Source organism: Lasioglossum baleicum, chromosome 4 (assembly GCF_051020765.1).
Source record: "Lasioglossum baleicum chromosome 4, iyLasBale1, whole genome shotgun sequence".
NCBI lineage: Eukaryota > Metazoa > Arthropoda > Insecta > Hymenoptera > Halictidae > Lasioglossum > Lasioglossum baleicum.
In genome coordinates this window covers 3,918,228-3,935,486 of record NC_134932.1, presented here as the reverse complement: position 1 = coordinate 3,935,486, position 17,259 = coordinate 3,918,228, and the positions used below count along the sequence as shown (strand labels likewise).

General features: G+C 35.8%; 1 protein-coding gene across 1 annotated transcript; it reads right to left on the bottom strand.

Moving 5' to 3' along the window:
- Positions 1–48: 48 nt before the first annotated feature.
- LOC143207692 (putative fatty acyl-CoA reductase CG5065) lies at positions 49–10,669 on the bottom strand. The gene is made up of 9 exons (XM_076421432.1): positions 10,204–10,669; positions 5,097–5,330; positions 1,835–1,998; positions 1,618–1,753; positions 1,213–1,412; positions 875–1,127; positions 603–793; positions 258–515; positions 49–188 (listed from the first exon to the last, which is right to left on the bottom strand). The coding sequence occupies exons 2-9, from the start codon at positions 5,328–5,330 to the stop codon at positions 53–55; spliced, it is 1,572 nt and encodes a 523-aa protein (XP_076277547.1). The 5' UTR covers positions 10,204–10,669; the 3' UTR covers positions 49–52.
- Between the last annotated feature and the right edge of the window lie 6,590 nt (positions 10,670–17,259).

The following is a 17,259-nucleotide window of genomic DNA, read 5'->3' as shown; positions in this document are numbered from 1 at the left end:
TATTTTACAATGTAAAGGTACTAGAAGTGTTACGAACTAACTAACGTGTGGTCTAGTCTGACAATCCCTTTACCATAATCGACCAACATCCTGTTAATAGTGCTCTAAAGCTTTCACTCCAAGATGCGAGCAAATAGATCAAGAAGACAAAGAAAGTGATCTTTGTGAGTATATCGACCCAGTACATGCTGCAATAAAAATATAAACGTAGCATTAAAACATTATTTTGAAGAAAAATAATAAAAATTGAGTCTTACATTCTCAAATGCCTTCGAGCAGCTGGTAATGTTTCCGGTGGTTCATTTAGGATAAAAACTCTTGCAGCCCTTATACAAGCCTCGAAATATACATCGATATCCATATCGTCTCCATGTAACTGATATTTTTCATACTCTATTGCATTAAATCGATCTCTGACTTCGTACATATTTGAATTCTCAAAGTCCCATTGATGATTAGCGTAATACTCGAAAACTTCGAATCCTTTTTTTATACGACGTTGCACACGACACATACTGTGCACAGTAACAATTAACCATGTAATAGTTTAACAAATAAGGCTAAGGTCGAAGAAATGATGTGGATATCGTAATTATACCTACACTGGTTTGTACCCCGCAAGGAAAATAAGTGAATCTATGAAGTAAGCTGGTATCATGTGGAAAAGTAACACGCATATGTTGTGCATAAGTCTTGATTTTTTCATACTGCCACCGGGATACCAAACGACATTGTTTAGGGGAACCTTTTGCGTTATTCTCCGGCCACGCGTAATAATCTCTGACCACGATATCTACGATTTGCATATTAGTATTATGTATTTTGAACATTGACAATATTCATTGGCACAACTGTAGCATCAACTTTGACCTACTTTGAATTCATTGCTGCTAGTTAGATTGAAAACCCGTTTCTCGTAATCCTTGAAATAAAGGAAATTCCACGAACAAGCCAAAATACCATTAACAGCAATGTCAACCGGTAAATAATCGGCATAACCATTTTCATTGCAGTACATTGTTCGAATAACACCTTTGCCAGCTCCAATTAACAGCCCTGTCGGTCCATTGATATTATCTGTCCAGCCAGGTAATGGTTCCTTCCAAACAGGTATAACTATACTTGGCCTATGATTAAACATTTAATGAAATAGTAGGTATTTTCCAAGGTACCAATTTTTTATTTCTGCAAGGATTATTTGCATAATTCTACCTTAATATAATTGCTGGAAGATGCGGCATGGCTTCTTCAATGAGACTTTCGGACAAGGCCTTCGTAAATGCGTATGTGTTAGGAAGCTCTCCTAGAATCTTATCGGTCATTGCTTCGACGACTTGATCATCCATCCACTCTACGCACTTGATGATTTTGTGAGGATCTGCTGGCGGAGGATAAGGTTTTTCTCCCAAGACCTAGAACGAATTTAAAATGGCAATAAGACGAATGCATTTGTTACTTATTGTACCGATAACTAAACTTGACAGTTATTGAAAATCTGTTGTTAACTGTATTCGTAAACTAGTAAGCTTAAAATTGTTAAACACAGAACTGTCGCTGAAGGACCTGTCAGTAGGCTTTGGTAAAGCGTTCAAGTACAGTTAACAAAACCAGTCATACTTTTTCTTCTAGATGGCAATACGCAGTGCTGACGTGAGCAAATAGCTTTAGGTGCTTCATCTCCTTGGCCAGATCTAGCATTTGCTTTGTGCCACGAGTGTTTAAGATCACTGCCCTTTTTAGCAACTCGTCGAATCTAACGTAACGAGATGTAGTTATAATATAAACGTGATTTACCAATTCAGTTAATCGTTTACTTTACTTTGCGCTGCAATACCTTACTGTGGCGGCTAAATGATATACAATGTTAACGTTCTCACAAAGCATCTTCTTGTCTTCTTCAGAGAGTCCAAGACCAAGCATCGAGACATCGCCATTTACAACTGTCACAGCCTTACGAAGCTCCTCTAGTCCCCTTTGCTGTTTCACTTTCTCGAAGAGCTGTAACAAGTAATTATTCATCCATTCATTTCATATTTAGCGAGTTTTTTTTTTAAATATGTTGTGTCACAACGACTCGTTATGGCAGAGTGATCTTGTTTTTTCTCTTCAGCGTTCAAGCACGGAGAATTCTTGAGAAATATGTTCTGTGATTTAATTACGTATAATTCTAATTTTGGTAGTTTCGTTTCGAGTAACGTTTTATCCATACGTTCAAAAACGAACGATTCTCCCTTTCAAACGACCCAGTGTGCTCACTATTAGATGACGTTGCGTTTTAATATAATGATTCTCGATTAAACGTTTCTGCAAACAATATGCGTTCTTGCGTGCCCCATATTTTGAAAATGTAATTAACGGTATCATTATTACAGCTATTACGCCCGTGAATCTAGTGCAATAAGTACTCTGTCACGAGTAATTAATAGTTTGCGCCTGTTTATGCTAATTAATGTGTGTTTCTGTCACGCTGTGGAAAACTGGGATTGAATTGAATCTTTTTTATACGTTCAAGGTTCTGCTAATATCATGTCCTACTTAGACCCTGTGTTTCGTTGCAGTATGTCGCGATGGGAGTATTTAAATAATTTAAACTTTGAATTTAAACTTTCTATTTTGTTCAGACAAAATTAAAGATTCATGCATTCCATTCATAAAGTAAAGATCAGTATGTATTTTTTCCTAGAATTGAAAAGTTGGACGTAGGACTAGGTTTCCAAGGAAAATATTTCGAATATTTGAAAGAATCCTCATCCGCGAAGGGTAAAAATCGAAATGTTGTATTTTAGTTTGAACGAGTTGCCGCTGACGGTGTCGTAAATAAGTTAAAAATATTTTCGATTCGGTCCTTTATTTTCCAATTTCGCTTTTTACGAGGAAAACCGACCGTTAAATGACTACGGAACGCAAACACGTGAACTGACTCGACTTTCTTTCACGTGATGCAATTTGACCTCCTCTCGGGGAGAGATTTGCACCGTGCATTAGGAGTTTCAACATTATACGCAGTTCCTATGCCACTCGGTCTAAAATTCATGCGTTGGAAAATGTAAATCTTCGAAATCGAACCTTTTCGAGGATACAATTTATCATAAAAATCATTGCCGGTTGATTTACTGTTGCATTGTTTACGATCGGCTTGGAAAATGTTTCTTTTGCATCGAAATCTGCATTCTACTAATTACAATCTTTAGATTTTGAAATGTAGAATATTTTCATATGTTACGAGTGCGCATATACAGGGTGTCCCAAAATTTCTGTTGCATCTCTTTATCCATCGTATTTAGAAAAAAATTTGTATGGTTTTCAAAGCTCTAAAGAAAGGTGCATTTTTTAAATATTTTATTTGACGTGTTGAAGGTCATTTTAAGGTCAAGTTCACTTTTTCAAATGGAAACATAATTTTTTTCTTACACCAACTTATTCTGTGAGAAAAAACAAGTCAGTTTTATTCGAAACGTTTTTTAATTCGACAACAACTTTTTAAGTTATTCAATGATAAATAAGAACTGCATGCATTCTTCTGGTGTCTTTATCATTAAAGAACTTAAAAAAAGTGAACTTGACCTTAAAATGACCTTCAACGGGTCAAATAAAATATTTAAAAAATGTACCCTTCTATAAAGCTTTGAGAATCATACAAATTTCAGAGATATTCCGTGCAACAGACATTTTGGGGCAGCCTGTATAGAGATTCATAGTTCAGTTGGCAGCGAAATAAAAGTTCTCGTAATAATTTGAACGGAAGATAGAACGGTATGATCGGCTTACGATTCATAGCACGTCATCGATTCCAATTGGATGAAAGTTATGAAATGCAAGCCGCGCAAACATCTTGGCCAACCAGAGAGATTCTAAGAACTTTCCGGTGCAATTACATATTCGCGTGATCGTAACATTGCGGTCGAGTTCAGTAGCGTAAAAGGAGGAAAATTATGAAACTTCCTGTAAAACAATATACAATAGCTAGGCGGGACACCGTAATCGTGTTACAGCGGAATCTGGCTGTTACTGGGACAGATAAATATGACATAACACGCGAAATAACTTTCACCAGGTAGTACTAGACAAATATCAATCTTGATAATAGTGATAATAACACTGTACTCCCGCGTCCTCTGTGAGTAGGGGGCCTTGACCCTGTTCCACGCGTTTTTGCTCTTCAACATGGTTATGGAATACTGCGATCTGCTTCCATGATGGAATTTTGTCAGTTTCATTTTCCCGGCGGATACAATTCTAATTAGCGTGTCCGGAAATCACCTTTTCTCTCATTAGTATCGAGACATGAAATGAATAGTTCTATAAACCTCTGCAAGTGGTCCTAGGAGGATAGATTACGATGACATCAAGTGACTCATGAAAAATTACTCAACAGATTGTTGGCAAATACAATGTCTATATAAATACGCTTTCTCTAGGCGTATTTCGTGAAGTGTCTGTATGTTACTGCGGCTTTTTTTAACCATATTGCTTCACGACGCGCGTTCTCCATAAAATCACGAGTATTTCTAGTCATAAAACAGGTAGCTAACTCAGTCACCAAAATTACATAAAATTTTTATCGTCCGCACAACGAAACGTGATGTTCCTCGAATATGCAGGGTTGTTCGCGCAGAATACTTCTGCGAGATTTTGCGCGTACATACATATACAGGGTGTCTCAGCTGAAGGAGGCCACCTAAATATCTCTCCTTCATTTTTAATGGCAGAAAGAAAATATTTATGGCATAATTTAAATGGCACCGAAGGAGGAATATCATAGAAGAACAATTTCTATCGTCCGGTTATTTTTTCATAGTTTTTTCAAGGTCATCGTTATTTTTTATCGGGAAAACTTATTTTTTTTTGTTCTATCTTGTATTTTTTAAGTTTTCCCGATAAAAAAATAACGATGACCTTGAAAAAACTATGAAAAAATAACCGGACGATAGAAATTGTTCTTCTATGATATTACTCTTTCGATACCATTTAAATTATGCCATAAATATTTTTTTCCTGCCATTAAAAGTAAAGGAGATATTTATAGGTGGCCTCATTTAGCTGAGACTTCATGGAACGATTCGATGCGATTAACAAAAGGAGAAAAATATAGTTACCGGCGAGTTGAAAATTTCCTCCAAACGATGCTTCGGGTTCTTCCCCTTTTTCGGTCGGACGAGCATATAGATTTGTTTGATGGAGGGCACGGATCGGAGAAACTTCTCGACGATAACCTTTCCCAAAAAACCGGTACCACCGGTGACCAAAATATTTTGGTCCTTGAAAACGAGCGCGACTCTATCAGGAATCTCCTCCTCCACTTTGGTTTCCGCTACGGTCTGTGTCGGCATCTGCAATTTCACAAAACGATTTGTTTAATTTTTTCGAGAAATCTGTCCTCTCCACCTGAATTACATTGGGTTGCAACCTAAATTCGTTCTGCACCTCTTTTTATTTATTGTGAGGATTTTGGGCATTTACAGTGGCCCACATAAGTGTTCGTACGCCCTTTAAAACAGAATCATTTTTTTATAATTGTACCGACCGACCTGATGTTTTGCAAGCAATTAGAAGCATTGGTTTACTAAATGATGTGCAAAAAAATGTCCAAAAATTATAATTTACAAGGTTACACGCAAAAGTAAAACACTTTTTTATTTGGGCCCTTAATGAAAATTTAAAATATATGTTTTGTAGATCTATGTTAGTTATATACCTGCTGAAAATTTCATCGAAATCGATTAACATACACTCGAGCAACAAGCGATTAAAAATGTTGAAAATCGTAGTTTTACACGACTTTTGATCAGTTTCTGCTTAAAATCCACAAAATCGTACATCTTTCGATGCGTGTCGTTTTTTCTGCGTCAACCAATTTAGATGAAATTTTCAGCATGTGTATAACTAACATAGATCTACAAAAAATATTTTAAATTTTCATTGTGGGTCCAAATAAAAAGATTTTGAAAAATGCCTTTTTCATTTTTGCATGTAACCTTGTAAAATATAATTTTCGGAAAATCTTTTTTGCACATCATTTAGTAAACCAATGCTCCTAATTGCTTGCAAAACATCAGATCGTTTGATACAATTACAAAAAAGTTATTCTGTTTTAAAGGACGTACGAACTGTGTATGTGAATTGTTTTTCTTTATTTGCGTCAACTGGAAGATGCTTCGGATACATTGTGCATGCTGTTTCGCAAATGGAAAAAACGAATATGACGCTCAACTGTTTTTTTTTGCATGTTGGACATCAATGCGGAAGATCCTTGTGTGGAACTGCGCGTGCATAGTGCATACAGAACGCGCGCGACCGTTCCTCGTGAACTTTGTTGAATCCTACGTGACTTGCTTGTGTCAAATCGAAAGTAATCGGGTACAGTACATCCTGTACAGTGACGTCCAAAAGTCTTCAAATGTTAAATAGTCAATTTGACTAAATAGTACATAGAAAGAGTCTCAGTTCGATAGGGGCTCGGGCAACCTTCGATCGACACGGTTAATCGATACCGAGAATAAATTAGAATTGATTCGTGCCAACCGAATCAAATTGTAGACAAATGTGAGAAATTCCCCTATATTATTGTGCGTCATCTCAATAAAGACGTTGCACCATATGAATAAACAAATACACTTTTTTCTATACTTCTTAGAAGTTAGATTCTTGTTGTTTTGACCTTTACGTATTCCTAGTGTTTTCCTTTGCAATGATTATGCGAGATCTGCGAACACGTAATACCTTCGTATTGTTTTATTATCAGTTTAAGCGTGCATTTAATCGCGTACACTATTTTTTAGAAGACATTTAATTGTGGTGTTTTGAATTTGTGAAATTTCTTTCAAAATATTTACCCAAGTTATGTAACAATTCTTATCGATTTATATCTTCATTTATTTTCTAATATAAAAATCCGTAATCATCATTTGTGTGTATTTTGTAACATTGTAATTTTTCAACGCTGCGTTTTACATTTAAAAAAAAAACAGTCGAATGAAAGAGAAAAATTAATTGGATCGCAGTTGTTTAACATTACATGCGACTAAATGCGCCGCAGAATTTTTTCAATTAGCACCGAAGCATATTTTTATCATCTGTATAAATTATCATACATTGCAACGCGAAGAAAATTGGATGAGATGCGCCATGTGAGACTTCCGCCTTTTTTTCCACTAAAGATGAACTTATCATCTGCATATCAAGGCTAACCACTTTAGACCCAGTTCGTATAAAAATATTTCATATTTCATATCTCCGTGAAGTACGGAGATAATACAATTTGATTTGGACCATTTTTTCAGGATCTAAAATGCATTTCGGTTTAATGTTAGTCTAGTGGTTAGTTACCACACTAATTAATTGTGAGTATACCAATCGAAGTAACGAGTGTAGAGTTGGCTTATTTCGGGAAATCAAATTTACTTGATGGAATCAATATTATGGTCGAGCAAATACGTATTTCGCGCGTGTCGCAACCGTTTTTACTTTTTACGTCTGCGGAGGACGCAACTACGCGTTGACAAAGAAACTAGAACGACGAAAGCATAACTTAACAAATTGAAAAAGACCTTTGCAATTGAGAGCGGTAGTCAAACAGCTTTCCCTATTCAGCCTCACTTATTTCGCGGGTCGGGTAATATTGCCCATTTGCATGAATACATTTCTGATCTTTTTGGTATTCGGTATGCTGTGAGTACCCACTACAGGTAACAAATAATATTTTATTACATACAGTTACTCGAATTAATATTCGGACGCTCTAAAAAAGACGATAACTTTTTTAATATTGTACTATACGATTTGAACTCTTTTGGGAAGCTAGAGCAATTAGTTTACTACAGGATGTGAAAAGAAATTTTTTCAAAAATAGCAATTGGTGGAATTGTATAAAAAATACTAAAAGCTGCATTTTACAACTTTTTTAAGTGGGCCTATATTGAAAATTTAAAAAATACGTTTACATACATATTCTTTACAACATATTCTGAAAAAATCTCTGAAAAAACTAGATATCTAAAAATTCGAATTACATTTCACATCAAATTAAATATTTATAATTTTTATGCCACAAAAAAAATTTTATATAATTAGCTCATTTATATTCGAGATTTGTATAAAACTGTATTTTAAATTTAATTACCCCTGATACAAAAGGTACAAAAATAAATTCTACTTCTTAAAATTTAATATGAAAAAATTAATTTATTTATAAATAATTACTACAATAAAATAAATTATTAAATAACTTTTTATCTGAGTAAACTAATTGCTCTAGCTTCCCAAAAAAGTTCAACTCGTATAGTACAATATTTCGAAAGTCATCGTCTTTTTTAGAGCGTCCGAATATTAATTCGAGTAACTGTATTCCATTTTTACTTGACTAGCTTTCAATATTAACAAAATTCTGTACTCGACACGACGTGTTAAATATAATTTACCGTTTGGAAAGTACAAAACAATTCCTGTTTTTAGAGAAGAATGATATTTTTAAAAATTCTTTTTACATTTAAGAATTCTTCGTTTCACATCGATATATCTTGATTTGAAAAGTTTCTTCATTAAGCCTGATCTGTCCCTCATTTCACGAACTGAATCTATCCCTTCGTGTCAAATTGATACAGTGGTAAAAGATCGATGAAACAACAAGGTAAATAGTATGTAGTTATTTCTCTGGGTTTTTTAATTCAAATTGATGAGTTATTTACATCTTAGGTTTTCCGGTTATGTGTTTCGCATTAAAAAAATAAAAGTCGCGAAGTTTCGGGTAAATCTACGGGCGTACTTCCGAAAAGGACATTTTCAAAGCGGAAACCATGAAAAAAACATAAAAAGCATAGTTTTTTTATTTACTTCCATAATTAATGGGAATTTTGGAAAATACTTCAGATAAAACTTGTAGACCTCATCAAAATACACATTTTATGTCGTATTGATTTTTGTCATAAAGATAATACTTTCTGAGAAAAATGATAGGTAATTATTCACTTATACGATATGAAAAATATCTATGTAGAATAGAGAACACACACACACACACACACACAAGTACGTAAGAATCCAGTGTATAAAAAAATCGGAGGTATGTCCTTTTCGGAAGTTTATCAAAATCTACTTACACAAATAACAGACCAGTATAACTTATTTCGGGAAAACTCTGTGAAATTGACACGAGGGACGGATTAAACCATCAGAAGTAGTTCAGACAGCGCAGCGATCGATTCGTAGACTATCCTGTACAGTCATTCTAATGATTTGTTACTTTTAATGAATGATCAGTATTGGATATAATCAATATTGAAATGACAAGAACTCCGACTATGTTCAATGAGAATTGCTAGAAATTATGCGGTGCAATTATATTGGTACAACCGCAATGTAAAATCTTCGTAATGAAAACGCTGTACGTTAAATCATTCCGTTACACATTATAACACCAGAGTTACTATTACGTTCAACTATTGCTTTCTTGAGAAAGTTTAATGTCAGTGGTTTCGCACGTCGAAGACCGAGTGTCCGCAAACACGCTTTAATTAATTAACATCGATACACTCGATCAATATTGACACACTTGTAAATATGTATATCCACTTTTAATTCTCGCATTTATGTCAGCTCAAGACAAACATCGTCCTATCAATCTTCATGCAAAATAAAAACTTTCTGCATCAATAAGAAACGAGAGTTACATAAAAGTTTCAAGACGTGCTTTAAAAATGCAATGACTCAATGAAAGTATATTTATAATTTAATATTCATATCCATCGAAATGGTAAATAGAAACGCAGTGAGATGGAAAATTTCTTCCTAATCCACAAAAATAGTTACACTTAATGGTTAATTATTTTGAATTATCTTAACGTCAGCCAATCTTCTAATGTTTTCACTGGTTTAAATGACAGCTACTCATTTTTCCGATAAATGCATCAAATCCGCTGTCTAGTTATTCATTTCCTTGAAATCGAAATGAAATTCAACCGTGTCGTTGTCGACATACGTATATACATATTGGGTTGGCAAATAAGTTCGTTCGGGTTTTGCGATTTATTCCAATGTAAAAAACCGAACGAACTTATTTGTCAACCCAATAGATCCATTGGAGAACGCGTAGACATCGAATATAAATAGAAGCCTCTTTGTTCTTCTAAGAAATTCGAATGACACTGTTCGCGTAAAATAGACCGCAGTGCAAGGGCTAGGTAAACGTTCGGGCCGAGTGCTACTTACGATAACGATGAGGAAGTATGATCAGGCGAGTTTTGCCAAAAAGCACCAGTGTTTAGAGGTCTAAACTCTGAACGATGTTCTCAGCAGCGAGGAGATCGATCTCGAACACGTGGATCGAATGCACTGGAGTCGATGCGAAACACGCGTGAATCACGTCGGAGACCGCGTACGATTAAAATAATTGTGTCGCCGGGAGCACGGTACAAAAACAGAGTGGACGGCGACGGAAAAATAGACGAAATGCAAGAAAGGCGTGCTTCAGTTCGCGTTTTATCCAAATCCGCGTATCACCGCGAACGATCGGCGAACGAAACGAAACGAAACGAAAGCGCGGCTGTTGGAGACAGTGACCGGCTAGAGCCGATGATCGTTCTTTACTCTGCCGCGCCGGTGAGCCCGAGTTGCACACTGGGAAAGCATTTGCTATGGCCTAATATTTCCCTGGACTAGACGATCATCGTCGCCCGATGCAGCCCAGTAATTGTTTCTTCTAGTACAACTTTCCCCCCACCTGTAAAACCCCTTCCCTCGGTTGCCGTTTATGCTACCTACCAGACTACCAGCTCGCATGAAGCAACAGCATTACGCGAAATCTCTATAGAAATTATATAAGCACTCCGACATTGAGTTACTCCGCTTGGTCCTTTGTCTCTGCAGGACCTTACTCATTCACTGCGGTTTTTTATGCATTCATGAAGAAATTTTGGCTGGGTACAATCTAAACCAACGAAAGATTAGAAAGTCCAAAATTACTGTTGTTGTGATTAGACAGCGGACCTGTATGCACTTTTCACGAGAATGGGTGGGTCTCCTTTAAAACAGTAAAAATATAGGAAGAATATATACGATCCTATACGATCAATAACATTGTCAATGTAGGTTCACGATAAGATTGAAGCTCCCGAATTAACAATGAATTAATTAATTGACAATGTGTTTGAACCCCCGCTAAACGGTCTACAGTGAGAAGCATAACTGATTCCACACAATTTACATCAGAATAACTTTTATATGAATGGACCAAACGACTTCAATTTCTCTGTAAGCCTAGAAGAATTAGTTTAGCAAATGACGTCTAATAAATAAGTTGAAAAAATGCATTTGGTCGGGGAATTGTGAAAAACAATACTAGACATTGATTTTTACTACTTTTTTAGCTGGCCCAATAACGAAAATGTAAAAAATGTGTTTTGTCAACTGGTATGAATTATACATATACCCTCTGAAAATTGCATTGAAATTGGTTAATTGGTTTACGAATTATAAACGATCAAAATCGCCTGAAGACAGAAAATAAACTTCTATTTCACTCCAGTTTGTTGCGATTCAGGTCGAAAATTGTTATTTTGCATAAAGATCCGCTGTCTAGTTGTGATGTTTTCAACGTAAAAAATCTGTTAAGGGATGAAATTAATTTATGTTTGACCGCTGGTGCCTACAATCGGTGCAAAACATTTTTATTTTGCGTACAGATCCGCAATCTACTCATTACCTTTATTTATTAACGCATTCGTTACTATTATCAGAATTTTGTTGGATTGCCGCACACGAAATGCCCAATTTTACATGCACATTTATTATTGTACTATTTTCGTTAACGAAATTGTACACATCCAATATCGTTTTATCGCAAAAATCTGATCTTTAGACAGTTAATTTTACTTTTAAACAAAGTTCCAAATGTTCAGTGAAATATGAACACATTGACAATATGTATCGTTATTCGACGTTTCGTTGAGATACGACAGTAAATAAATGCACTATTCGTCGATGATAGAAAAAGCTTAGAAGTGAAGAATGTGAACGATGAAAAAGTCGCATTTCCACGCTTCTTCAAAAACTGTTTTCCACGACTATCAGCGTAAATGTTGATAAAAATGTTTAAATAATTTATGCATCCTTCTGCTCGGCTGGCGAGAAAGGTGTGCGTGACAAAATGAAACTTGAGCAACTACAAACACTGGTCTGGCTGCTCGCAATCCCTCGTGATCTAGAAAAAAATCCTGCAAAAGCGTCTCACGGTATGATTGCAAAAAACGAACGGTCCTTTACAGAATTGCATAATTTTAGTTGTCCAATGCTATTTCTCGCTGTCAAGAGTTACACAATTTGATATTTGTAATACATACGAGATCCTCGGCGAGTCACGTACGACTAATTTTGCAGAACTTGCTCATGCATTTCCTGTGATCTGAATATTGAAATTCGTATCGGCGAGGCGATCTCTGCGATCTCACAGTTGTACGAAGTGACAATTTATGGCAATACAAGTTTATTCCTTTGTAAAAAGAACAGGCTCGCAATTTCCAATATTTCGGACAACGCGAAAAATTGATTCAAAACTGGATTTCGTAGCATTGGTTTGCAATGGAATAGAGTAAGCTGCGAATACGATAATAATAATCGTGGTAATCGCAATAGCTTATTTCGACGGCTATATGTACTTCTGGCGATTTGATTTTCAAAAATGCGTTCAACCATCATGCAATTTCTTTGGACTTCGACGACTCGGAAAAAGACTGGATAGTTTTCGTTATACATAGTCGGTGCCATTTCAAAATGATTTGGCAACCAGAATAGCTGTGACAACCGGAAAGAATTGCATTCATGGCAAATGAGAATTTGATCTATAAATAGAGGATAAAAGTCTTCATTATGCATGCCTGCGAATCTGATTAAGCATTTATACGAGAACCGGTCTCGTAACTCAACTTCCAAAACCAGACAAATTGAAATGATGGTTTTACGGCTGCAGGCTACAACAATTCTTCGAAAACATTTTGCGAAAGAAAAGACAGATTTATGTCGCAGACATGTCGCCGCGGAATTGTAATAAAAATATTATTTCCACGAAAGCTGAATTAATGGTAAAATTAGATATTATTAAATTAGTACGATATTCGCAGGATTATTTCACGGGAATATAAGATTATTAGTAATTTTGTTGAATATTTTATGAAGAACATACAGTATGACTCGAATTAATATTCGGACGCTCCAAAAAAGATGATAATTTTTTTAGTATTGAACTATATGATTTGAACTGTTTTAGAAAGCTGGAGCAATTAGTTTATAAAAATTGGTCCATCTTGGTCCTGATTGGTCCAAAAAGGCGGAAAAAGGCACATACAGATCGAATTGAGTAACCTCCTCCTTTTTCGAAGTCGGTTAAAAAAGTTGTCGTCTTTTTTAGAGCGTCCGAATATTAATTCGAGTCACTGAGTAACCGAGTAACGTTATTAGGAGAGTGTATTCTTAAGATTAAAAATATAACGATCATGTTATTGTCACTTTCTGGTCTCTGTCGTAACATTTTATAGATTCTTAGTAAAGTTTTTATGAACACATGTGACATTTGTACAAGTCAACGATGTAGAATATATTAACATAATCTGTTCTCAAGAATGAATTCTCATTACAATATAGGTGACATCTTTAATTTCTAGTGTACTACAAATATGTGCTCGTGATCTTTTCTGTCCCGTCACTAGCTTTGTGACATCAGGTAAGAACTAAGAACACACAACAGGAAACGCGAGTATACGACGCAAGTATCCAAAATGTAGGTTATCACGAGGATTAATTTGCCGCGGATGAACAAGCGCGGTCTTGATCTCTATCGCTTCGTTAACCTTTGTTCTTGACGAGAATTAACGGGAGATTTACAGCACTTTTTCGTTCAAATTGTGAAAGTTTATAGGTCGGACATATTTCACTCGAAACTTCAGTTTAATTATGAACTGTTGTATCTCGCAACAGCGTATTCTCGTGACAGGTTTATTGTGCATTCTCGCAAAGGAAAAAGTTACTTGAAGCAAGTACAACATTGTTCCGTAAAAGATGAACTGAACATTTCAACTGTTCTCTGAAACGTTTGAACACTGTCTAAGTTCTAAGAAGAATATCTCAAAAACATATTACGAAAATTTCATCAAAATCGGTCGACGTTGTAACGAGCTATAAATGTTTAAAGATGGCAAAAATTGCAGATTTTCACGATTTTCGGCTTATAGCTAAGAATTCTTACATCTTTCAATGCCCGTCGTTATTTCTCGCATCAACTTTTCACAGTGCATATCATTAATACAGATCTACAAAACCCGAAATTGCGGGAAAAAAATAAAATACAAAAAACGCGGGGAGTTTATTACACAACCCGATATGTACAAGTACAGTCCAAAATCAGCCAATTGCTACAATGAAGGATAAATGTGTCTTTCAGTATTCTCAACAAGTTGTTGGCATATGATTAGAACGTTCTACCTCATTCTATTTGATTTTAAATAGTTGGCGGGTCGTGCAGGTTGTGATTGCTAGGTGTTCCAGTCTTTAGAAAAATTTTAATTGCGATGAAAATTGCAGCTTGCTAACCCTGTCCCGTTCTTCGTATAGATTCGACCCGTTCACATTTTCATCTGCTCAACACTTTCACAATTATATGTAGAACATGTATTGTAGACGTTATGTCGACATCTAGCAGTCACATTTCGATGACCCTCCGTGTCTTCGCGACAGGGAATATGAAAAAAAAAAAAAAATAAGAAATCGCTTCCGGACTAAATCGACCCGAATTGTTCGATGCTTATATTTTTAGCTGTAGAGTAGGTAACCTCGTGACCAATTTTTTGTAGATTTTGGAGCACTAGCCGAACGATAGCCATTTTAACAGCGAGTGCGAAAGCGAAAAAGTGAGAGTGAAAACGCGCGTACCCCCGAGCGAGAGAACGTGACCGTAGACGTAGACCATGCGGTTGCGACATCTCGAGATACCTGTCGTTTTGCACACGGTTAACCAGTGGCCACGTGAGACCCATTATTTGATTTAGGAAACCGTCAATTAGTACATTTTTCCATTGAACAAACTCAAACAGTCGAATGGTGTGTTCGATCTTTTATGAAATTTGCCGCGTGTATACTAAACGCGCCTGTCAACAATACATACGGACGGACGTCTCTAAGACTTCGCAGAGGTTTGTCAATTTGGTTTAAAACGCCGCTAATAATGTCGGTGAAAACAGAGAACGGAAACCTACACTATGTTTGGAGAACGTCTTACTGAAATTTCCAAATAAATAAAATATTAAGGCGGTAGACTCTCATTTCTCGACAATACAAACACGGGGTTTTTCAGTGGTCAAAAACGCTAGATAAAAGATCGATCTAGGCCGCAATCGTCCTCAAAAGTCCTATTTTTTGGTTTACAAGGCATAATTTGCATTATTCGGCCGCATGTTGCTCTATGAAAATAGTTATTTATTATTAATAAAGCAGTTACTCGAATTAATATTCGGACGCGCTAAAAAAGACGACAACTTTTTTTAATATTGTACTATACGATTTAAACTTTTTTGGGAGGCTGGAGCAATTAGTTTACTACAGGATGTGAAAAGGAACTGTTTTGAGAAGCTGGAGCAATTAGTTTACAAAAATTGCAATTGATCGGAATTGTAGAAAAAATACTAAAAGTTGCATTTTACAATTTCTTTATGTGGGCCTATATTGAAAATTTAAAAAATACGTTTCGTAGGTCTGTGTCAATTACATGCACTGTGAAAGTTTCAAAAATCGTGAAAATCTGCAATTTCTGCAGATTAAAATTCAACTTTTAGTACTTTTTCTGCAATTCCGATCAATTTCAATTTTTGAAAAAATTTCTTTTCGCATCTTGTAGTAAACTAATTGCTCTAGCCTTCCCTAAATCGTAAAGTACAATATTAAAAATGTTCTCGTCTTTATTAGAGCGTCCGAATATTAATTCGAGTAACTGTAGCTATTTTCATAGCTACATGCTGCCGAATAATGCAAATTACGCCTCGTAAACGAAAAAAGAGGACTTTTGAGGGCGACTGCGGCCTAGATCGATCTTTTATCTAGCGTTTTTGACTACTGAGAAACCCCATCGCATGCATTATCGAGAAATGAGAAGGCGAATCCCGCACCCTAGCAATCCTGGAAAAAGCAGTCTATTCCCTTAACTGAAATAAATACTTCCAATATGTTTGAGAAAAAATATTATGTCAATTAATAATTCCAATACACATATACATCCATCTTACGTAGAATAAGAAAGCGATATTTTCGGTTGCTCTTGTATAAAACACTAAGAAATAGAATAAATCTTATTAACATTTAGTCATCAGGACACCTATTATGTACATAATAAGATTTTCAGTAGGTGTGCTGTACCAAAGAGAAGCTTAAAAATCTTCTGTTACATAACAACAGCATTCGAAACTACTAGATTTCGTTACTAGGGATGACTCGGTGGTTTACAATTGATTCTGCTATTTCTGTTGAAGGATCTATTGAAAAGTCCTTAGCCATACTCCATGGACTCTCAAAAATTATGAAATGATCACCGGTAAATAATGTATGAAGTACTCTGTTATTTAAATATACGTGATTCAACTAGTACTTGGAACGTACCTAACTCTGCCTAAAAGGAAGTTGTACCAAGTTGTTAGCTTATTATTACCACCGGATTTTGGAGCGTGTTTGGTCATGCTAACAAGAGTAACACAAGTATGGCCGGGGTTCAAGATCGACAACTTGGAGACCTCTTCTAAACGAAAAGAATTTTTCCCGTGGGCATATTCCCGTCCATCAATGGGGCACACTCGCAAACTACTACTCTTCAGAAGCTCTTGACCTCTGCTTCCCTTTCTAATTTTTCTTTTAGACAACGTGACTCTCGCGTTGACAAGGAAGCTGCGTATTTTAAGGACATGTCGTGAAAGTAAAGCAAAGAGTTCGACTTTTGGAAATGATTAACCCTCAGATTGCGGGGTCAATTTCGTCCCAGACTTACAAATGTTCCACCTAAATTCTAATTTATCCGGTAGCCAGTTCGAGTTCTTAGCTCTTTGGAACGAGTCCAAGGAGGATCGAGGTTTTTTTTGGGGAAGCTACAGCAATTAGTTTACTACAGGATGTGGAAAGAAATTTTTTCAAAAATTTGCATTTTACAACTTCTTTATGTAAATCTATATTGAAAATTTAAAAAATACGTTTTGTAGATCTGCATCAACTATATCTGCAATTGTTCCCATCTAAACG

Coding starts and splice junctions, on each gene's coding strand:
- LOC143207692 (XM_076421432.1), bottom strand. CDS start 5,330: ATGCCGACACAGACCGTAGCGGAAACCAAAGTGGAGGAGGAGATTCCT. Junction 1,413..1,617: donor ATTGCCATCTAGAAGAAAAA/GTATGACTGGTT, acceptor AATTCGTTCTAG/GTCTTGGGAGAAAAACCTTA. Junction 1,128..1,212: donor CTTCCAGCAATTATATTAAG/GTAGAATTATGC, acceptor GTTTAATCATAG/GCCAAGTATAGTTATACCTG.